A 24794-nucleotide genomic window follows, 5' to 3' on the forward strand; every position below is an offset into this window, starting at 1 on the left:
CATCCCAGAGGAAAAGAGAGGCAATACCTGTATGTACTCTCTCTGATATTTGTGAAAGTTACAGCAAAGTATTGTTGTAAATGTCATCTTTTTGATTGACCTGAAAACTTCAAGCAAAAAGATGACACTTTCAACAATACCCTCACAGATATCAGAGACGATACAGGTTTTTCCTCTCTTTCCCTGGAATACTTTTTAATTTATTATTCTTTGTTTATCTAGATTTCTCAGAGCACTATGAACGAACTCAGCTTGTATGTTTGAAATAATCGTCCAGTTGACTTAAAAATGATGATCGAAGACATTTCCCATATAATTTTACTTTCAAAATTATGATATATCTTTTATTTCTGAGCCATCTGTGACGCCATTTTTTTCAGTTTTGTTATAATTAATTTTGTCTCTTGATCTACTTGTAACATTATTTTTTTAATTTTATTAATTTATTGTGGTGAAATTAATTTCTGTTGTATATTTGATATTGATATTAAACATATTTTTAAAAAATGGTGTATTTTTTGTGTTTTTGTGTATGTCATAATTAAAAATAAATGAAGAAATAAAAATTTTAATTTTTTTAAACTTCCCGCCATGCGTGACAATTTAGTCCGTAGTTCCTACAAGCGAAATTGGGGGCACTAGCAGCAGTAGACTTGTCAACAGTGTCAAATTTAAACGTCAATTTCACTTTCCAATATTTAGCAAGGCGCTCGCACTTCTTCTTGTGTATGTGTTTTATGTGACAACCATTCGTGCCATCACTTGGGTAAGAGCGATATTGGAGATGGAGACCTAACCTCTGTAAAACCGTCTTAGATTCTGGCTTTCGTCAAAGCCCTGCTACTGGGTAATGAGTTATACTCCCTCCTAATACCACCATTCTACATTCTACAAACGATACTTTTGTGTTCTAAACAGTACTAGTTTAGTCTCCCTCGTAAGAAATAAACAAAATTGAGTATCGCTAACTGCAATTTTTTCATACAATAGATTAGCATACATATAATATAAGAAAAATGTAACTAAAGAATCTAGATACTTGCAAAAATGACGTTTACCAGAATTGTTCCAAATTTCAATACAATTATTGAAAAACATAGTTCAAAGTTCAAGGTCAAGGTTTTCCTTAAAGAAAAAAAAATGAAATAAAATCCACATCTAATGGAAGAAACATTATAAAACTATTTATAAATATTAATATAAAGTTATATTCGTCGATTTTAGTAGGATTAAAGTTGCCTCAATATTAGCATTTGAAAGAATTTTAATGAATAATCTGAAAGCCGGCCATAATAGTCTGATGGCGTCGTTATATAACAAACGAAAATATCTTTGCAACCAAATATTTGACAATGTACTATTTAACTTGCTTTTATATCTAACGTTTCCTTAATGCCTTTTCTATGCCTTTAAATAGTAAGTCATATTTCACAAGGAAATAAAGTGGTATGACATTTAAGAATATCATTTGACCTTAATTTTCTATAGAAAAATTAGTTTAAATTGTTTAAATTGTATAAAAGAACATAAGGCATATGGAAAAAACATTTATTTACAAAGCAAAAAATTATAGTTACAACATATTATATGATTAATTTATAAAGTCAATATTATACAGTAGAACAGAAATCACAAAAATATATGGAGATTCTTTAACTAAATTTTATCGAATTTTTCTATGCCTTTTGTAATATATTTTTCAAATTATTACAAAAATTTGAGTTCAAATAAAATGATATTTCAAAAAAATCAACATAAATTCATTAAAAGATGCATTGATACTAAAAGAATATTTAAAAAGGCTGTACTTAAACTGCCGTTAAACGGTAGCTTACTAAAATGCCTGTGATAGGTATGACGTCGTTGATGTGACGCACTTGACGGCTTTATGCAATATAGGAATTTTATAAGGACTAACCAACGCTATCCACCCCACCAACTTAACCAACGCAACTAACCCCGACACTGATAAAAAAAATATAAAAAACAAATATGAATTAGTAAAAACCAACCAACAACCCCACCAAATAACCAACTAACCAATGAATTAACACCCTCCAAATAACCACGCTAACCAACCCGCCAAATAACTAAACCAATCCATCCAAAAAGAATGAAACCAATGCAATAAGATTACGCTATAAGCAAAAAAAATATAAAAAACTCTTGGTCGGCGTGAGATTTGAACCACGGACCATTCGCTCACGAAGCGATAGCCACGGAGCCACAGGTGCTCTTGCAAAATGCTTATAGCTAAGCATTACTTTCCGCCGACATGAACGACGTCACAATATCTATTAACGGCATTTTAATAGGCTACCGTTTAACGGCTGTTTAAGTACATCGTTAATTTAAAATTTCTGTAACCTTCAAGGTCAAGAGCAAAATAAAACACTAATTCTCCACAATACACCAAAACACTTTACTTTTACTCCAGACGCGCGTTTCGCTAACCATATTAGCATCATCAGCGAGATGATTAAAACTAAACTAATATCTACAAATTGAGCTCTTATATGGGCGCTCAGTTGGCACCGACCAATCGGCGCGAAACTAGCTAAGTGTAACTATTATTTATCAAGACTTAGGGCAATAGGAACAGAGAACTGCAAAGAATTGGAACTGGACACCATTATCTTTTGTACTACACGATGTACTTATCGTTTAAAAAACCTTCTGCTCTATTATTCTTGTTATAAAATTGTAAATGTTTCAAAAACACAGAATTTTAGTTATAGAAAAATTAAAACACTAAATCACCACAATACACCAAAACACTTTTACTTTTACACTGGACGTGCGTTTCGCTAACCATGTTAGCATCATCAGCAGATGATTATAAATTCAGTTTATAATCATCTGCTGATGTTGCTAACATGGTTAGCGAAACATGTGTAAAAGTAAAAGTGTTTTGGTGTATTGTGGTGATTTAGTGTTTCATTTTGCTGTGTAACACCAAAGGTTCCAACCCCCAACTGTAATATAGAAAATTTGTCATTGAATAAAAGTACAAACGAAGAAGCATAGGACTTAAAAAAAGGATAGGATAGAAGTTGTGTCAATAAATGCTAATAATGCGTACTGTATAACAAAAAAACGTCCAGCTAGCTTGGAAATGACGATTGATTATACCATACAAGCAACAACAAATATTATTTTTATATACAGGGTGGTCCGAACTGTATTCCGGCCTATAATCGCCAGCATATTCTGCAGATAAAAATAAGTAAAAAAGTTCGTATAAATGTATATCCTAAAATGCTTAGTTTCAGAGATACAGGGTGTAGTTAATGATACAAGTTTCATTTTTATTTCCATTTTTTCCAAATAATTTTTGAAGTAACGTCAATATTTTGATGAAAATTGGAGTTTTTTGACATGAGGAATTTGATTTTGATGTCAATATGACTCCTACTCATAGAAGGCGCCACCACCTACATGTGTTTTAACTGTTTTGAAGCGTAATAACTTTTTGTCCGTACCTGTATAAAACTACCGAGTGAAAAAATATACATCTCTGTGACTTTTTACGTAAAAAATATGTCTTTGTAAAAATCGCTACGAACAACCGTTCTCAAAATATTTAGAATGGAAATAGTCAATAAGAGATACATATACAAGACAACTTTTTTACGTAAAAAACGTCGTAAATGTATATTTTATTACTCAGTAGTTTTATACAGGTACAGATGAAAAGTTATTACTCTTCAAACCAGTTAAAAAATATGTAGGTGGCGCCCTCTACTAGTAGAAGTCATATTGACATCAAAATCAAATTTCTCATGTCAAAAAACTCCCAGACACGAATTTTTATCCAAATATTGACGTTACTGCAGAAATTATTTTGAAAAAATCGAAATAAAAAAGAAACTTCTATACCCTGTATCTCCGAAACTAAGCATTATATAGGTCATACAATAGGTAGGAACTTTTTTACCTATTTTTATCTGCAGAATATGCTGCCGACATTTCCGGAATACAGTTCGGACCACCCTGTATAAAAACCAGTTGTTATGTTTTAACAGCAGGATTACCAGCAAACCAAATATATTACCTGTCAGTAGATTTTTTATTCAAACTGATTAAATTAAAATTTCTAATATTAGGATATATAATTATCCTTTAATATAGATAATATTATAGAATAATTATATATCCTTATCCTTATAGAAGAAGCTCAATCATATTCAAATTTGGAATGAAAATCTTTATCTAAAAAAGAAAACATTCGACCAATGTGTACTACCAGTCATGACGTATGCATACAAAACCTGGACATGCAGGTGAAGAAAAACGAACATTATAAGGAAACTGCAGATCGCACAATGTTCAATGGAACAATATGCTGGGAATAACCAAGAGAGATCGTAAAAGAATAGAGTGGATACGACAGAAGACCCTGGTAATAGATGTCATCCACGGAGTCAAATCCCTCAAGTGGCAATGGGCAAGACGGATGGGGAAGTGAAAACCGGCCCGGGAATAACAGGCAACCGGCCCGAATCCACAAAAACAAAATGACCATAACGAAGAAGCATATTTTATTTATGAATATACAGGGTGTCCCAGAAATAAGTGCAAATATTTTTAACTGGTAGTAACAGTAGGTTTCGGTCTCAGAAACCCGCCTATAAGTTTTTTTTGCGAAAATTTGAAATTTTCTGGAAAAACATAGCTAGTAGATTAAATTTACAAGAAAGAAAATCCAGAAAACATCCAGAGGTTCTCAAAATTTAAGCAAAAAAGCATTATTATTTAGCAAAACCCCAAACAGAGAAAAAAATATTTCTTTTGCCCAAATCTGCCCCCTTAAAATACTTGCACTTATTTCTTGGACACCCTATATACTATATAAGTAAGGGTGATTTTCTCTCGGGCGAAAAAATCTCTTTTGCCTCCGATTTTTTAAACATATTGAAATTGTCTTGATCAAAATTTTTATAAAGATCAATATCAGATCGGACATCTGAATTATTTCTACAAAATAGCTCAGTTTCACAGAGTTCTACTGTTTTATTTCCATTATCGATAACGGTAATTTGATCTTGAATATATGCTACGATTTTCAATCACGATTTTGAGAAACTTTAAGACTTCCTGATTCATTCAGTTCAGCTGGCCTAATCCTCTGTGAAATACATTATTTTTAGCTTTTCTGGTATATACTTTCTTACACATTGTAGAAAGAAATTTTCTCTTTTATGGTACAGCAGCAAGTAGCAAAGTTTTAGGTTTACTAAAATTATAACTGTCTCAGAGAAAGACAGCTAACAATAGTTATTTTACAAATTGGTGTTTATGTTTAAAAGCAACTGACGATTATATTGATCTAATTGATTAGTTAGTTAGGGAGTTACTAAGAATCTTACGTAGCTTTATTTAGAAGATTAACCATTTAATTTTTGCTAAATCAACTTTTTTTGAGCTCTGATCGGGACTACCGGCCCACCGGGAATATTCCTGTTTTCCCATATGGCCCATCCACCCCTGCACCTGGCAAGAAGGACGGACAACAGATGGACCTCAAAAATTACAGCATGGTACCCACGAGGAATGAAAAGACCTAGAGGATGGCCAAACCTGAGATAGAACAAGGATATTATTAGCAGGGATAACTTGGGTCCGCATAGCTAACAATAGACAACAATTGGCCCAATTACAAAGAGAGTACATATATGTGAGTGAGGCTACACCATAATTGGAAATGGTTGAATAAGCTGAAAATGATAATGATGATGACAAAAAATTATAAATATAGATAACATACAGAAGAAAAGAAAAAAAATCTTATAATTGAAAACCCCAATAAGAAAACGAATTAAAATGTGTGTATTGTGTATACATGTATTATATTCTTAGAAATTACATTATCTGGTTTTATAAGATTGATTGTGTGTGACAAGTTAATAGATGATAAAAAAAACATCTCAAAAGTTTAGTTAAATTAGGAAAGTACAGTTGAATCAGAAACAAATTAATATCAATGAAAAAACATCAAAATAATTTTTCACAAGTGATGAAGTTACATCTAAAAATAATTGTGTAGTGGCAATAGTAGTCAAAATAGATATATTTATAGGTACAATAAAACAAAATTTAATTAAGTGCACAAATAAAAGATACAAAAAGAATATATTTCTAGAAATACTGATAAAAATTCATTTTAACTCCTGAAGATTCCTTAAGAGAAGATTCTAATTAATTCAATTATTAAAACCAATCTTGTGAATGTGTATAATCATAAGCTGAAAACTATAATTAAAAACCACAAGAAAAATTGAAACTTATGTAAATTCTTAGAAAGAAATAAACAGCTATCATACTTGAAAGATGTAATTATTATCACAAGCTTTCGTTTTTATATGGAAATTGCTTATATAGATTTCTCAAAATGCTGATTGAAATTGTACAAGAATGACAACAACATCCTTAAAACATAATATACTCTTTGATCCATACAGAGCCAACAAACACTGAACAAATCATAAATCATGATTTAAATCATTTTATTTAAATCATGCCAACCCTGCTTTAATCACTTCTATCATAGTTATCTCTTAACTAGCTGTTTTGTGATTATACTTCCCACAAAATTAAATCTGGGTTATTGATTTAGGCCACTTCACTTACCAAAACTTGCAAAGTACTCAGCAAAACCTGCTTCTTCCCTTATCTTCACTAAAATCGCTACTATCGTTCGATGATAACACTTTCCATCACATACGAGCACATCTACTAGTACCGAATTCACAGCGACCAAGAAAGAAAGCAGACGATTTGAGTACTAATTGGACATAAGCGCCATAGTCTATTATATAGACTCGGCAGCATCCTTTGCGTACGGTACTGCCTCGGGCGGTACGGTGCTCCTTGAACGAGGCGAGATGAGCGGGCGCAAAGAGTTATTGGCGGAGGGACTTTTTTTAATTGTTTTTTCGTTTGGATTCGCTAGCGTATCCTGGTCAGGATTTATCGAGGAAGGATTGGATCGGGCTGAAGATGGTATAAAGTGATTAAGAGATGTTTTTTTTAATGAGACAGTCGTTTGAAACGGAACTTCAGCTAAAACTGGCTGTTAGGGTGCACCAAAAAAAATATATATACAGGGTGCTACAAATTCGAGGTACGAGCATTGGAATATCGGAAACCGTAACAGATACGAAGAGGGTTAAATTGAGGCAAAGTTGTGTTTTTGGTTGTTTACCAATATGCCATCAAAAAAGTTTTTAAAATTTGAGTTTTTTGGAAAAGACGGATTTTTTTAAAAATGAATTTTATTTTTTTCTGTCGTTACTTTTTAGAAAATCAAAAAACTAATTTCACATTCTCATAGCCACTTTATTAGAGCTATCTGATAGTATTTTTCGATTTTCAAATTAGCTGATAATTTGTGAGATACAGAGGCCAACTTAATTTTTTTAAATACGGATCTGCATTTTTTATTTCAGTTTTTGAAAGAACTCGGTTTCTTGAGTACAATAATATGCCACACTTGATACTTTTTTTTTGTTTTTGTTACCTTAACAACAACAAAACTATTTAATTATTATTTAAAATAATTTCAAGTCCAAGTCTGGTTTTTTAAATTATTCTGATTATATTCAATCCAACAATATTGATCAGCGCTGATTAACATTGAATAAGAAAAATCGAGCCAATTATTCAAATAAATAATAACCAGGTCAGCAATTTAAAGATATTATTTTCAACTTTTTTTATTATGAATTTGAAATTTCAGTGTACGATCTAAAAATATGCATAATATTAATCGTCGTTATTATAAATTAATCAACTTCTACAAACTAATTTTTTTAAATGCATTTTGTACTCTTTATTGTAAATGTTGAAAAATAATGATTTCACTTTTACAAATGACAAGTAATCCAAAACCCCTCCGCCCCTTGGCGACAGATCCAGGAACCTCGATAGCCATTATACTGCTCTACCATTACCAATCCATCTTCCGGGGAAATTATATGATTATTTATATTATTTATTTTATATTATTTTTTATTACATTTGATTTTCCGTATTCAATGTTTTACCCCACGTCATTGTTAAGTTTGAAGGCTTATCAATATTGTAACAATGAATAGATTAAAGATTTAAAAAAAGCAGAGCCGGACTTGAAATTAGTTTAAATAAATTGTGTTCAAATGTCCAAAACAAAAAAAAGTATCAAGTGTGGCATATCATTGTACTCAGGAGACCGAGTTCTTTCAAAAACTGAAATAAAAAATGCAGGTCAGTATTTAAAAAAATTAACTCGGCCTCTGTATATCACAAATTATCAGCTAATTTGAAAATCTAAAAATACTATCAGATAGCCCTAATAAAGTGACTATGAGAATGTTCAGTTAGTTTTTTGATTTTCTAAAAAGTAACGACAGGAAAAAATAAAATTGATTTTCGAAAAAATCCGTTTTTCCAAAAAACTCAGCAATCCTTGACATTTTAAAACTTTTTTGATGGCGTCTTGATGAACATCCCAAGGCGCAACTTTGCTCCAATTTAACCATCTTCGTATCTATTACGGTTACCGAGATACCAATGCTCGTACGTCGAATTTGTGGCACCCTGTATATTTTTTTTTTATTTTAGTTACCTTGAAAATATCGTTCACGATGATGAAACAAAAATTCTAGAAAACTCTAAGCTCTTAATATTAATATTAAGAGGTGTCTCATTGTAATTTTCTAGATTTTCTAAAGAAAACAAAGTACTCCTGTACTGGGTGCCAGACCGCCCAGGGATTGAAGATAAAGAGAGAGAAAATGATCGAGTTAGAAAAGGAGCGAACAGTCCCAGTAACTGCACCAGAACCGTTCTGCTTCCTAAGTGGATACCAACTAAAAGCGGAACTCAAGAACTTGGAAGACTCTATCCGTACCGTGGAATGGAAATCTTGCAACGGTCTAAGATACTCAAAGACATTTCTGAGGACTCACAACCGAGGAAATTAAAAAAAAACGTTTGATTTAAGTAAGAACAGTCTTCGAATTGTCACGTGGTTTTTAATAAGACACTATCTCCTCAATGAACTCCTCGGTCGATTGAAGCTAAGAAAAAATGTTGAATGCAGATTCTGCGGGGAAAATAGGGAAACACCAGAACACTCTCAAAAAATTGTCAAACACTGTGAAAAATTATGAATATGATTATTTTTATTTGCTATTATTATTAGTACTATTATAAATTCATCATCAAAATTATTGATTCTTAATAGATTTCTTGAAGGTCGTATAGAGGAAAAACCGAAGATTCAAATAATTAAGAAAGGAACAACAAGATGCCTAATGCGTACATCTCTATCAAAAAAGGTATTGTACTACGTTAAATAATAAATAACATATATTTTCCTTGATATGATGTACATACATGATTAATTAAATATTTTCGAATTCGTATTTACTATTTTCTTCCTAGTGTTTTTTTTTCGGGTTCATCATATCATCAAAGGCGATGATGAGTATAACCCTGTCGATGATCAATCAAAATTAATATTGAATTATCTCACATCATAAATTGCGAAGATTTAAAAAGTATATAGTTGCAGGTAATATGTACAAGTAAGTTTTTTTTTCTTATTTCTTATACAGGGTGTCCCAGAAATAAGTGCAAATATTTTAAGGGGTGGTAGATCTCAATAAAAGAAACATACATATTTTCTCTTTATCGTTTTTTAAATAAGTCAAAATAACGGAGTTATTTTACTTCGAAAATTTCCAAAAAAAAATGATTTTTTACTAAAATTTTGAGAACCACTGAATCTTTTCTGGATTTTCTTTCTTGTAAATTTAATCTACTACCTATGTTGCCATCTTATCAAGAAATTATGTTTTTTAAATAAAAACTAAAAAAAAATCCAAAATTTTTAAAGGAAAATAAAAAGAAATGTTAAAAATTATTTTATCATAATTTTGCAAACTCAGAAATAGAAAGAGGTGGAAGAATTGCATGGGTCTCCTCACCTGACCTCTCCATTTTAGATTTTTTTAGACGTATAGTTAACAATAAGGGTTACAAAAGAACTTATGAATTTCCACAGAACAGTTGACTATGGCCGGTCGACTTTAATCAACTTCTCCCCGAGCTTCTCCCTTACCGCCTCTTCGAGTGCATCTCTTAATTCATAAGTAACTTTTGTAACCCTTATTGTTAACCATACCCCCTAAAAATATTAAAATGGATAGGTCAGGTGATCGAGGAGGCCCATGCAATTGGTCCACCTCTTCCTATACCTGAGTTTGCATAATTATGATATAAATGATGATTTTTAACATTTCTTTCATTATTAGGGGGGGGTGTTATAATGAAAGTCATGTTGGAACCATTTACCAACTCGGTTATTCTGGACTTATTGGAAAAAAGGTAAAGAGAAAATATATTTCTTTTATCGAGATCTATACCAGCCCTAAAAATATTTGCACTTATTTAAAACTCAGCCTGTATAGCTAAAATTTTTATAAATTAAATGATGTCATATACAGGGTTGTTCACCACATACGAACGGAATATTGAAGCTAAACGATTAGATTTTTACAAATTGTAAGTTTTGGGTTCGTTGAAGGACTATTAGAGCGACAATTTAAAAATATTTTTACAAGATACAGAGTGTCTCAAATAACTAAAAAATATCAAAGTTGTATTTTTTTAAATGAGACACCCTGTATATTATTACATTTTTAGTTTCTACGATTAAAATAAAGGTAAATTTGATTAAGGTTTATTACACTTAAACCTTACCGTTTTTAAAATATTTTCAATTTTGTGAAATTGCAGTATAAATTTTAAGGCTTCATTTCTCCGAGGGTATCAAAGTTTTTAATACTAAATATTTACTGAAGTTTATTTATTGATCAGTTATTGTGTTGCAATAATAAATATTTTACTACCTTATACTGAGTGTCTAAATATTTATTTCAAATAATTATTAGCTTTAAACGGCAATAACTTGTTTAATTTAAATGGAACACCCTGTATATTTTATGAGAATCAGATGCACAATTTAATTGTCTATCAAATTGTGTTATACCATTTTTTGCCTATCTCTTCAAGTTTCCGTAGAAAATGAATTTTCTTGTAATTTAGAACTCATTTATCAATATACCCATGAAATACTGACAATTTAGGTTATTTTTAAAGATGTACCAAATTTTTAAAGAGTACAGATAGTAATATTGTCGATATAATTCGTTTATTTCATTAAAAAATAAAAAAAACTGTTTAAATATTTGTTAAAGAGAACCAATTAATATGATTCCAGTATTCAAACTACATTAATTGACTGTTTGCGATGATTAATAATAATTGCTCCAAATACTAAAAAACTGAATTATATATGTGTATTAGACAGTGTGGTAAAACAAACTAACACCTTAAAAATTATATTTCATTTTTTGACAAATTCTTATTTTTAACAAAGACGTTCATTTTCATAACTTATTATTATATTGATTTCTGATTTAAATCCACATTTATTTAGAATAATTTATTAACGAACACAATTAAATATGTAATTAATTAGTATTTGGGCGGAAATACTGGTGGTATATTTAATTAATGGTATACTCTTTTGTAAAGATTTACATAGTTTTCTTTTTGCATACAAATGGGCTAGTAATATTATCGTTTTACTAAAAACGATAATATTACTAGCCTGTACATTTGTTGTTTTAAAAACAATCTAAAATGTCAATATTCCATGGGTATATTGATAAATGAGGTCTAAATTATAAGAAAATGCATTTTCTACGAAAACTTGAAGGGATAGGTGAAAAGTGGTATAATACAATTTGATAGACAATTAAATTGTGCATCTGATTCTCATAAAATATACAGGGTGTTCCATTTAAATTAAACAGGTTATTGTTTAAAATAAAATTTTAGACACTCTGTATAAGGTAGTATAATTTTTAGTATTGCAACACAATAACTGATCAATAGATAAACTTCAGTAAATATTTAGAATTAAAAACTTTGATACGCTCGGAGAAATGAAGCCTTAAAATTTATACTGCAATTTCACAAAATTGAAAATATTTCAAAAACGGTTAGGTTTAAGTTTAATAAACCTTAATCAAATTTACCTTTATTTTAATCGTAGAAACTAAAAATGCAATAATATACAGGTTGTTCCATTTTAAAAAATACAACTTTGATATTTTTTATTTATTTGGGACATTCTGTATCTTGTAAAAATATTTTTAAATTGTAGCTCTAATAGTCCTTCAACGAACCCAAAACTTACAATTTGTAAAAATCTAATCGTTTAGCTACAATACTCCGTGTCGTATGTGGTGAACAACCCAGTATACAAACCGCTAAAAATTACTTTAAAACATTAAAATATGAAAAAAAAAACAGAGAAAATATATTATTATTAAAATGCCCATTGGTTAGCAATAATCATAATATGAAATTAATGTTAGGAAATGTTTGTATATTTTATAATATACTACTATTAGAAATTGATAAGTTCTTGAACTTTTTAAAGCTCTAATCAACTTAACTTTTAGATGTTAATTTGTTCCTTTCTTTTATACTTCTACATAGAAAATATTACATAATTTTAATAGAAACAAATACGGTGTTGAAACAAGGATCTCCGAGTAAAAATTTATATAAAATCAATATATATTGCAATTTTAGCAAAGAGCACAAAAAGGAACAAAGTAGTAACAATAAAATTCGTCCCACACCAGATTTAAATTTTTATATCGAATATTTAATAACTACCTAATAAGATGAAACTGTAAATACGTCAAAATTCTTTAAATGTTGCTATTAGATTTGTTCCAACACAGAAATATGTACCGTTCTATATTTTAAACTTTTATATATTGTGTTTTAGTGAAGCGATTTTGATGATTTTGAAGCAATTTGTAGCTAAGTTATTTGATTTTTTAGTATTTCTTTTTAAATTAAAAATAAAAGTTCCCATCTGTCAAGTATAAGAGAAAACTCAAAATACTGTTATTTTGGTGAAAATATGGAGCACCCTGTGCAATCTGTTTGAAAAGCAAGAAATTTGAAAATAATTTTATCATCTATGTGCATTTTTTTCGATAGTTTATTTTTTGACTTATCTCAATAATTTTATTTTTTTGGAGATATTCGCTTTTGAAGGGGACGCTAATATTTTTTCCTTATTTTTACAAACACTGTTCATTAAAATGTTGTATCCTATGTCATAGGGCTTGATCCTCTCTACAATTTCCTGTCTCACAATGTACCGTTTGTATCCAGGAAGGATTCATAGTTTCATAGATGTCGATTTTCGAAAGAAATCAGTACCTGTATATTATTTCTTATATTTTTCATTTTATTGATTTTATGGAAAGCACCCCAAATAGCATCTATCTGACTTCGAACTAAATCTGACCTGAAGCGACGTCAGACTTTGTGCAAATTTAGGTCGGGTGCTGGTGATACGACCTTTTAATAGGAAAGCGACGTCGTTGGATCTGAGTCGGTAAATCCAACGATCTGTCGACGTACAAAATAACAACGTACCATTTTTATTAATTTCTCAACGTCGTTCCCACGTTGGATTGCACGACGTACATATACTTGAACTAGCCCGACGTCTACCCATTGTCCGAATAGGATACGTCTCACTGATAATCCCTAAAGTAACGTCCAATTATATTTTGTTGTATTTTATGTTCATATTTATAACCTGATTTACGTATCTCTATTTACGTCCGTAAATACAACCCATTAAGTAGCATTTGCGACCTAATGAACATCATGAACATAACCTAATAAAAAGTTTTTGTAAACAAACTTATGCCTAGAAAAACACTAAAAAGGCATTTAGACATTCATCTACATTTTACAGAAAGAGGTCGAGGCTTTTGCAAAATAATAATAGTAGTAGTGATGTCTTGCTTCCACCCGTAAATGCTTTTTATCCGGAAGCGATGCTGCATCACACTGGTGCATCTTAATTTCATTTTTTAGCTTAGGAAACCAGCAGACCTCTCCTCCTCCCACATGTGAGGTTAGGCTTAAAAAAGTGGCTGCCCATTTTTTTAAGGAGAAAACAAAAACTAAAATATAGTTGCACAAATCCACAAATCACTGATACGCAAAGTGAGATTACGTGGCGTACGTTGGAATTATATACGTCATAATACGATTGCCGGTCGTTCGGTTTGATGACTTCGGTCGTGTGAGACGACTAATGTTGGAGACCCGGTCGGAATTGGTATATTGGTAGTTCATATTAAGTCGAACACAGAAATCCGCCATTCTTAACACGTATCCGATTGTCAGCCATTTTAAAATCGTTTTTTGTTTTTAAAATTTATATTCACATTTCGATTTCTAGTAGAATAATATTGATAAGGTTGAGTTTGGGGGGAACCACAGTACAGTTTTATGATTAAACCAGCAAGAAAATTAAAAAAATATTTTGCGAGTAACTTTTTTATAGATATTTTAATTTCATAAATCTACCTAATTTTGAAGGCGCTCGTTGTTTTCCGGAGTATTTTAATCAGATATATAAAAAAAGTGACTTCCGTTGACAAAACTGATGTCTGGATTAATGATTCAGAATTATTATAATATGAAATTAGATAGGCACTTATCGAGGAGTGATTATGAATCCATTTGTAATTAGGTAGTTTGGTTAGATTTTTATGTATTCTTGATAGCGAATATGAAACCAAACGTAACGTAAGTGCTTAGCGACGAATTATAAGTAACTAAAATCCAACGTAATATGACGTTGGTAATTGGTAGAATTACATTCCCTATTAGGTCAGATACCGACGTCGAGGCGACCCAAATCTGTATTCCCCATTTAGGTGCAAATAAGGGTCGTCAGGCGGTCGAACCGACGTTGGTACCCGACAAAATATACCTGTAAAGTGCTTTTATAAAACTTCGTATTTTTTTGACCTTCCATTACGCCTTTTTTTATTCTTTTCGCCCTGTAGCAAAAATTCCTAGTCGTATTATTTAATTTCTGTCAAAAAATGTCAGCAAGAATAGTGATAACTGAAGAAAAATGCCAATGTCCCACTATTTTAGTTTTAGTTAAATGCTCTGCGCCGCGCCGTTTGCCGGCTTTTCAAATTTATAATGAATTGCATCGAAGGAACGTACATGTAAGTGAACGGACTGTAAGAAGAAGATTAAACGAAGCAAACCTTATGCAGGATCCAGACCAAGCAGACAAAACAACGACCAGACCGAAGCATTCATGTTTTACTACAAAATTGCGACAAATCCAATACATTTTTGTCTCATTTTTGTTTTGTTTCAAAATTCGGAGACTTTTCAAAGTCCCGTCTATAGTCGGTAAAGATCAAAGTGTCTATGTTTTGTTCGTATATTTTACGACAAGTTGTCGGCGCAGTGTGAATGGCGTGTCCTACCAGCAGTAGGAAACCAGTGAAATCACACATGGCTAATAAAACTCATTCGCAACAACTCAACCTTTGACTTTGTTGAACTTTTGTCACTGTAGTGTGGACAATTTGTCTCAAGCTTGTCTTGTCAGAATTCCCCATTTATTGTCGCAAGTTTGTCTTGTTTTTGTCTCAAAATTGTGTTACTTTTTGTCGTCTTGGTCTGGACCCGGCAATCAATCAAGATCATCAAAATCAAGAAGGCCTGCTGAAGGTACCACAACTTACTGTCTGTTGACTAAAAACAATAGTGTTTAAAAATCATCTACTATTTTCTCTACCCTTATATGCAAAATATAAAAGACAGCCATCGTTCTGCACATAAGCGAAATCGTACCAAGAACAATTCTCTGCTGTGTTGGAACAAACGTATTGATGGTGTTCAAATAGTAATTAATTCACAGTCGCAAAAATTCGAGGTTTAAACATCGTGATGTTTAAAAATAGAATATTAATATATTTTTGTTTATTGTTCAATAAAAGTTATTCGTTGTAAGGTGTTTGTGTAAAGATTGGCTTAGATAAGATACTCTAATAAATCTTGTATATAAAAACTATAAAAATTTAATTTTCGTGCGTTTGACAAATTTGTTTTTGTAGTAACTTTATTTTCAATAAAATCTTTGGACATAAATATCTCCTTCCTAAATTCTTACTTGAGCTTTCTGTTTTTTCTATTTTCCGAATTTACCCGTACATGTCCGGCTTTTTAAGGTGTCCGGAGTAGGCCAGAATTTGAAAAAATGTACGGAAAATTTAATTGTAAAAATAATTTAACTTTGTAGAATATTTAAATCCAAATTAAGCCTTTAATGCGGACGAAGTTGTGTAGTCACTAATGAAATGCTACAGCATATTGTTGATAAAAATCATTGTATAGATGTTAATAATTTAAAATTAGTCAAACAAGTCTCAAATTACAGGCAATTAGATGTCATATGAGGGCGTAAAAATAAATAAATACAAAGATAATACGAACAAAGATAATGGTCCAATTCCTTCCAGAACTCTGTTTCCATTACTCTAATCTCGGTAATTAATTATTACCCTCGGTTGGTTTTTGCCCGTTTGGCTAGTTTTGCTACGTTTGGTCGGTACCAACTGAGCCCCTATATAAACGTTAAATTTTGTAGATATTAGTTTAGTATTAATTTTCTGCTAATGATATCATATAATAATAGGGCCAAGTACTGCTGTTCAATACTTGGCTTTATTTTGTTTCTGATGTTTATCAACGACATTGCAAACTAGATATTAGCGGTAAAATCTGCCTCTTTGTAGACTATACTAGTTTCACTTGGAGCGGCCCAGATGTTATGCACTATATAGTACTATATCCAGTGACTTACGCACCATTAAATCTTGGTGCGATCCTATAATCTCCTATGCCTCAACCTATCAAAAACTAAAGTTTTGTCATATAAAAATACTATACAACCTTTTGTACTTAATAACACCACTATTGACATCGTGGACTCTGTGAAATTCTTAGGACTTGTTGTAGACAACTCGTTAAAATGGGACTTTCACATCGAAGCTCTATCAAAGAAACTAAGCGCTGCCTGTTTTGCGCTAAGGGCACTTTCTAAGGAACTTAACTTATCAACCTCTAGAATAGCCTATTATGCCCTTTTTGAGTCACATCTTCGTTATGCCCTTCCATTCTGGGGTACTTGCTGCGCAACAAAATTTGATCGTATTTTCAGACTTCAAACGAGAGCAGTTCGATATTTATTGGGACTGAACAGTAGAACTCACTACCAGAATTTCTTTAAAAATTTCAAAATACTGACTCTTCCTCTTTATTCATTTTTGAATCCGTTTGCTTAATCCGCAAGCACATATCTGCTATTCCCGAAAGACCATCTCATAACTATCCACTTAGGAATGCGAAGCATGATCTTTATCTGCCAACCCCGAGCTCAGAACTAGTTCAAAGTTCAATACTGTACAGGGTGAGTCAACGATAGAGTAAAGTCCATTATCTCATTTGTTTCGAGGTTTACAAAAAAATATTAAATATAAAAGTTATAGAGATGGTAAAGATACACATTTTAAAATTATTATACAGTATACAGGGTGCTTCAAAAAAGTTTGGCGAATATAACATATGTTTTTTTAAACGTAACACCCTATTTTTATTTTATTTTTAGATTCTGCGTAAAATTCCATAACTTTTTTATGTATAATGTTATATACCTAAAATTATTAGTTTTTGTTATATTTAAATTTGTTTACACAAATGTTAGATTGCAGTGGGTTAAAAAATTGTCAATGCTGGCATTGATTCTGAAGTTGGACAACTAAAATTTGGTAGCAGTATTTTATAAAGATATAGAAAAAGACCTATGTAAAGATATTTTAGTTAGATGTTACAGGGTGTTCAAAATATATTTAGGAATTTCAACTACTTAAAATTAAGGAATTTCAATTTTTTTAAATGGTACACCCTATATATTATCATTTTTTCTGATTGATTTTACCAAACTCTTCAACTTTTATTTAGAATGTCATATACCTATTTTTATTTGTTTACGATTTATTCCATTTTTTTCTTTTTTTACCCATATTTTTAATACAATTGCGCTATAACATCACAGTTGCCATGACAAAAAGTAATAATTATCACAATTTCATGTCTGTTAAGCAAGTTAAGGACAAAATTTGAATTTTAGTTTAATTTGTTCTAATAAGTATAAATGGTAGAGATAAGAGTTACAGATTTTCTTGAAATGAATTAGTCAATGTGATTGATATACACGCACAAGCTTAGAAAACCACATTTTTTGGTTCAGTACTATATATTATATAGTACTTTGCTAACTACTATAAGGATAGATGTATGTATATTATCTAGAAAACATCTTCAGTGTGTAATGAGACGGTTTCGCGGCAGTAGTAATATTGGCTTTACCAAATGAATTATAAACCAGAATTACTACGAGAAAAAACTTTACTGTATGTCGAAGAAAATTCATATATCAGTAGTCTTCAGCAATTAGGTAATCTAGTATTACCCTAATCTATGGCTATTCGCCCCGACGAAAAATCCCAAGTGTCATCTTTCATAATATAGAAATACACCAAGAAATTCACTAGTGCGATTTAGTTTATTTGAGTAAAGTTAATTAATTTTAACTAATACCAGGAATTGTAACTAATTATGAAGCTACTTGTTAAAGGTAAGTAATAAATAGTTTTGTTTTGTCATGGCAACTATGATTTTATAGGGTAATTGTATTAAAAATATGGGTAAAAATAGAAAAAATGGGAATAAATCGCAAACTATCAAAAATAGGGATATAACATACTTAATAAAAGTTGCAGAGTGTTGTCAAATCTACCAGAAAAAATGATAATATATAGGGTGTCCCATTTAAAAAATTTGAGATTTTTTAATTTTAAATAGTTGAAATTCATAAATATATTTTGAACACCCTGTATCATTTAACTAAAATATCTTTACATATATCTTTTTTTTCATCTCTATAAAACTCTCCTACCAAATTTTGGTACTGCAACTTCAGAAACAATGGCACCACTGACAATTTTTTACCACACTGCAATTTAACATTTGTTTAAATGAATTGAAATTTTACAAAAACTATTAATTTTAGGTATATAACATTATATATAAAAAAGTTATGGAATTTTACGCAGAATCTAAAAATGAAATAAAAAATAGGGTGTTGCATTTAAAAAAACATATGTTATAGCCGCCACACTTTTTTGAAGCACCTTGTATACTTTATAATAATTTTAAAATGTGTATCTTAACTATCCCTATAACTTTTATATTAAACATTTTTTTGTAAACCTTGAAATAAATGAGATAATGGACTTTACTCTATCGTTGACTCACCCTGTACAATGCTAAAAAAATGTACAATCATCTACCTTTGAATATCAAGTCGCTTTCATTCTTTCCCGCATTTCACAAAGCTCTTAAATCATACTTACTGGAGAGAGTTGACTTACCCTATATGCGGTAAATGACTTTTTTGTAGATGTTTAATCATGAACAAAATTTTGAATTTTAAAATTTTGGTCATCTCACACACTGGTCAAAGGTCAAGTATTTAATATTTTATAACTCTTAAAATTATATCTATTTACTATTATAATCTTCCTATTGTAAAATTTTATTGATACGCCTTTTTTTTGTGTTCTGCAATTGTCCATGTATGTTCTATTTGTAATTTTAATGACTTTAATTTTTTTTGAATTGTATGATTTGTATTGTATATTTTTGTGTGCTTTTGTTTGTTTTGTAAATGCTTTGTCGATGAAGCTAGTTTGGCTTTTTGCACAATAAAGCGTTAGGTATTTGTTTGTTTGTCTGTTTGTTGTTTGATTTGATTTAACATTGTTAGTGAAACGCGGCGCATCCAGTGCAAAAATCTGGGAGCGTGTGTGGCGAATTACTGTTTTATTTCGATTTTGATAAAATACTATGCTGTTAGAAAATTTTTATTTTGAAATGGAAAGAATAAATATAATTCTGTGTACTACTTTATAACAAAAATAGTTTTCCTACAAAAGCAGCTTCAGATACTTCTTAAACATCAGAAATAAGAATTATGTAGATAAACATATTATAACAAGTACTAAGTCCAACAATTTTTTATTTATTTTCCTATAAATTTAATCATACAAAATTAAAAATATTGTAAACATTTGTACTAATAAATATGGAGTAATATTATCCTAAATGTACATATACAAAAATTTACCATAGATATACAACGGCAACAAAAAGAAGTAAAAATAATTATACAGGGCAAATCATCATTTGCGAAACACGATCATGAGGTTTTTTCGAAAAAAAAATAGAATATTTGTAATTTTTTGAAAAATTTATAATTTCTTGATAATACAGAAAAAAATCCAGTTGTTCTCAAAATTTAAGCAAAGAATTTTTTTTTTAAATTTTCAGAGTAAAATAACTCGGTTATTTTGGACTTATTTGAGAAACGGTGAAGAGAAAATATGTTTGTCTTATCGAGATCTACCAGCCCTAAAAATACTTTCACGTATTGAAGACTCACCCTGTATAAGTATTAAAACTTATTTATCTTTATTAATAGAATCTTACCCTATAATATAGAGGGTCTTAAATAAGTGCAAATATTTAGGTTAGGGATGGTATAATTCAAAACACATCATGAGAAACGGTATACAGAAAATTTCTTTTATCGAAATCTACCATCCCTAAAAATATTTGTATTTATTTAAGGCACACCCTATTTTTATTTGACCATTTTTGACGCCATAAAGTTGAATACTACATATAAGAGCTTCATTTGGTAGGACCTAGTACCAACTTTGCTTTACCCCTATTATTTATAATTTGTGTATCTTACAGTAATTTCGAAATATATTTAATATATAGCTATACATATATTAGCATAGTTTGTACCTAGAGATCTAGAGTTAGTTTAGCAATAAATATAAAATAGAAATATATAATTTTTTTGGTAGTACCATCAATTAATTTCAAGTAAGTTTAGTTCTGTTTTTCTTATATATTGTGTCCAACTGTGATAGCAAATGTTACAAAAATATAAGGAGTATTCAATAAGAAATAGAGTTAGTATTAGTTCCAACTATTTGATTCACCCTGTATATTCAACTTATATTTTACAATTTGAAAAAATTAAACAACCCCTGTTTTTATGAGATGTTTTTTGACTCTCACTGTATAGTTTATCGTAGTTTTTTATATATAAAATCATCACATTATCTTAAATCTATTTTGAACACTGTATTCATTTTCTTTCCCCGTGATATTGACCAATAGAATCATCTTCAGCGTACTGTCCATCGTCCAAGCCATTGATTAGATTAGCCGATGGCCAAGGTTCTTCGTTGATCACTTGTCGACAACAAAATCCTGGACTGCGTTTTTCCTTGATCCAACATCGCTAAAATACAACAAAGATTTTGAATACTCTCTAGAAAACAAATCAAGATCATTCAGATTTCGATAGCATATACTCGTAGAGGCCTATTATAGGCTTGGTGCGTTTCAACAATGTTTTTAATTTTTTTTTAAAGTAAAGAAACTTTCAAAATAATTCTTAAATCTACATAGAATATAAACCTACCTGTGTAGTGTGTTCCCTCAATAGTTCTTGCTCATTACTGAGTGTCACTGGTTCTGAACTAATATACCCGCTTGCTGTACAGTGGTCGTCATCCACACAATTCAATCCAGATGCACATGCAGACACCACAACTCTTACAGTCCTTGATTCATCAGGTATTTCACAATTATATGGATTAGAGCATGGTGGTAAATACGTGTTTGGAACACGAGGAGTCGACTTTTCTGGTGGAGGAGGTAAATAAGTATTTTTTGGAGTAGTAGGAGTTGTGCTAGGAGTAGGTGGAGAGGTAACAGGCTTGCAGATACCAACAGGAAGCAATATTTCTCCTGGTTTACATGTCACAAGTGGGGGATGGGTTACAGTTACTGGCGGAAGATAAGTTACAGGTGGTTTGGAAGGTGGAGTTGAAGTTGTAGTCACTGGAGGGAGATAAGTCGCAGGGGGTGTTGAAGGGGTAACAGTAGTGGTAGGAACTGTAGTAATTGGTTTACAGATACCGTCAGGAGTTAATAATTGTCCAGGTTTACAAGTTACAGGAGGAGGAGTAGTTGTTGTTACTGGTGGCAGATAAGTTACTGGAGGTTTTGGCGGTGTACTAGTTGTAATAGTTGTACGTATAGTAGTAGTAATCGACTTACAGATACCGCTAGAGAGTAAAATTTCTCCAGGTCTACAGGTGACAGGAGGAGGGGGAGTGGTAGTAGTTACAGGCGGTAAGTAGGTTGATGGTAGGGTAGGTGTTGTTCGAAGGGTTGTTGGTGATGTTATAGGTTTACAATAACCACCAGGAAGTAATATTTCCCCAGGTTTACATGACACAGGAGGAGGAGTTGTTACAGGTGGCAGATAAGTTGCTGGTGGTGTGGTTGTTGTCGTTATTTGAATGCATTGACCATATGGTCCTTGTTTGTAACCTAAAATCACAAAAAGATTGTATATAGCTAATGTTTATCATAAGATGTTGGAATATCTATTTGTTACTCTGTTTTACAGGTTTACAAGTTTGTGTAACATGTTTTCTGATATTTGTGAATACTCTACTCTATAAGTAATATTGTTACTTTATTGCCCTTCTTCCTAAACTCCCCAATTTAGATTATTTTAATAATGTACTAAAAAAAATAAAAGTTAATTATACCAATCAAAATAGAAAATCCAAACCATTCAAAGTATATTTCTTTCAACAGTCACAATACCTTTTAGCGAAAATGTAATTTAAATTTAATACTTTATTTAAAGGTTGCCACAACCCCTCCCAGACCCAATCTCTAGATGCGCCACTGATCAGAATATTGGCAGATAGTAATCAGTCACTGTAAACTATAGTCTGTTCAACGAGTCAGGAAAGATTTCGACACATGACAAATGATAAAAAATACAATTTACCTGTCAATTAAAATAACACACATAATTGTCACTATCATGAATCCCCTCGTTGGACAAACTTTATTCTGTTCTTACTAATGTAATAATAATTGAATAGCAAGATATTTATTAAAACAGGGAAAATATATTAAATTAAAGGCAAACATATTAAAGTAGTACCTGGAGGACAAGACGGCGCCGGCGGTGTAGTCTTAGTCGTCACTGGTAGGCATTGTCCAAAATTTCCTGAAATATATCCTAAAACACAAATTAAAAGTTAAAACCTATGAAAATGTATCAGTCATATAATTAAATCACCTGGACCACAGGTAACTGATATGCATTCACCATTAGGACCCAACCTTTCTCCAGATCCACAATAAGGTGGATTAATTGGAGTTGTAAAAGTAGTAGTAGTAGTAGTAGTTGTTATTTTTACACAGCTGCCAAAAGCTGATTTTACATATCCTGTAATAAAATTAGTATTTTACTTATTTTATTGGCATTATACCGCAGCCTATTCAGTACCGGCCAGCCAATATAAATATGGTCTATAACTTGAAATTTGTGATTCTTAACAGATATTTGCTTATCTTATGTATTTCAAAGTCGGATTCTAGGCTCTACTAAGGCTTTGTATAAAAAAAGAATTGAAACTGACGTTAACAGAAAAATTGGCCTGCTGGTGCTGTATACGCTGTGGATGGCATCTCCTCGCTGGCGGCGCGACGCGGTGCTTTGCGAGACTTTTCAGTAGGTAGCGAAACGGCAAAATGTCAAGTAGTAGTTCCACCGACGAAGATTTTTTCGTTTTCTCTGCATTGTTACATGCAGAGGAGCAAGAGAAAAAGTCAAAAAAGACTTGCTGGGAACATACACGAAATTAATAGAAAGAGAGATCGGCTTGGGGAATTTCACCATTTATTTGATGATTTAAAGCGTGACCCAAAAAAGTTTTTTAAATACTTCGAATCAGGATGTCTGAAGAAAAGTTTTATGAACTTTTAAACTTAGTGGAGAATTCCATTACTCGTCAAAATAAGAAATTTCGACGGGCTGTGACCAGCGAAGAAAGGCTTGTTGTTTGTTTAGTTAGTTTGTTTAGTTACCGAAGTTTTCCGAAGTGTTCCGATATGAATTTCGCCACTACACCGCGCCGCTTGGTTGCTCTGAAGACGACGCGGGCGGCAACCATTCGCGCCGTGTCGTGCCGCTTCGCGTTGCGCAGCGGGCTCCCGTTAAAATACATCCAAACTTCTCTGGAGAAAAGTATCGCACCGCGCCGCACCGCCTAAGTGAGCGAGAAGCTTTATTTTACCTGGAGCGCAAGTTACTGGTGTGGTTGTAACATCGATACAGAATCCATTAGGACCAGGACGTGTTCCGCTTGGACAATATGGTGCAGTGGTTGTTGTAGTTAATGGTATACATTGGCCGTTGTAGCCTCTACGATATCCTAGAAATATTAAAATCTATTTATATCCGAAATTATATTCTACAGTGCGTTCCAGACATTTAGATACAGATTTTATTTGGTTTTAAGAAATGTTTATTCTTGGTTAACTGTCTCCACATCCAAGCAAACTGAAAATAAACTACAATGTAAGTCAAAATTTGACTTTTGAAACTAACTATTTACAAAAGGTTGCCTTCTACAAAGAAGAGCTTCTTTGTTGTTGTGTGTGTATTTTCATTTCCATATTCATTGTTATTTTTTTTATAAAAACTATTACGTTATACAGGGTGTTCCTTAATGACATACTAATATTTAAGGAGGTGATTCTTGGACCAATTCTAAGAAAAGAACTTCATATGAATATATGTCCCGCAAAACAACGAGATTTGGTATGTTAGTATATGACATAAATTGGGATTGATTGACGTATTCAATTGTCTT

At 31.4% G+C, this 24794-nt stretch overlaps 2 protein-coding genes across 7 annotated transcripts in view; both read right to left on the minus strand.

Annotated features, from left to right (window-relative positions):
- LOC115881487 (collagen alpha-1(I) chain) overlaps positions 1–6766 on the minus strand; it is a 30536-nt gene extending 23770 nt beyond the window's left edge. Inside the window, exon 1 of the mRNA XM_030898982.1 lies at positions 6631–6766. The gene's annotated coding sequence lies outside the window, so the exon portion shown is untranslated. The remainder of the gene's footprint in view (positions 1–6630) is intronic.
- A 13641-nt stretch (positions 6767–20407) lies between these two features.
- The window catches only part of LOC115881679 (mucin-2-like), a 28144-nt gene continuing 23757 nt past the window's right edge, over positions 20408–24794 (minus strand). For all 6 annotated transcript variants that reach the window (XM_030899268.1, XM_030899269.1, XM_030899266.1 and 3 more), the window contains 5 exons: positions 24216–24353; positions 23216–23365; positions 23078–23155; positions 21530–22446; positions 20408–21346 (listed from right to left, as the gene is read on the minus strand). In XM_030899268.1, coding sequence (XP_030755128.1) covers positions 21191–21346; positions 21530–22446; positions 23078–23155; positions 23216–23365; positions 24216–24353 — 1439 coding nt within the window. In that variant the 3' untranslated portion in view covers positions 20408–21190. The remainder of the gene's footprint in view (positions 21347–21529; positions 22447–23077; positions 23156–23215; positions 23366–24215; positions 24354–24794) is intronic.

Source organism: Sitophilus oryzae, unplaced genomic scaffold (genome assembly GCF_002938485.1).
Source record: "Sitophilus oryzae breed Bouriz unplaced genomic scaffold, Soryzae_2.0 scaffold_172_pilon_pilon, whole genome shotgun sequence".
Classification (NCBI taxonomy): Eukaryota; Metazoa; Arthropoda; class Insecta; order Coleoptera; family Curculionidae; genus Sitophilus; species Sitophilus oryzae.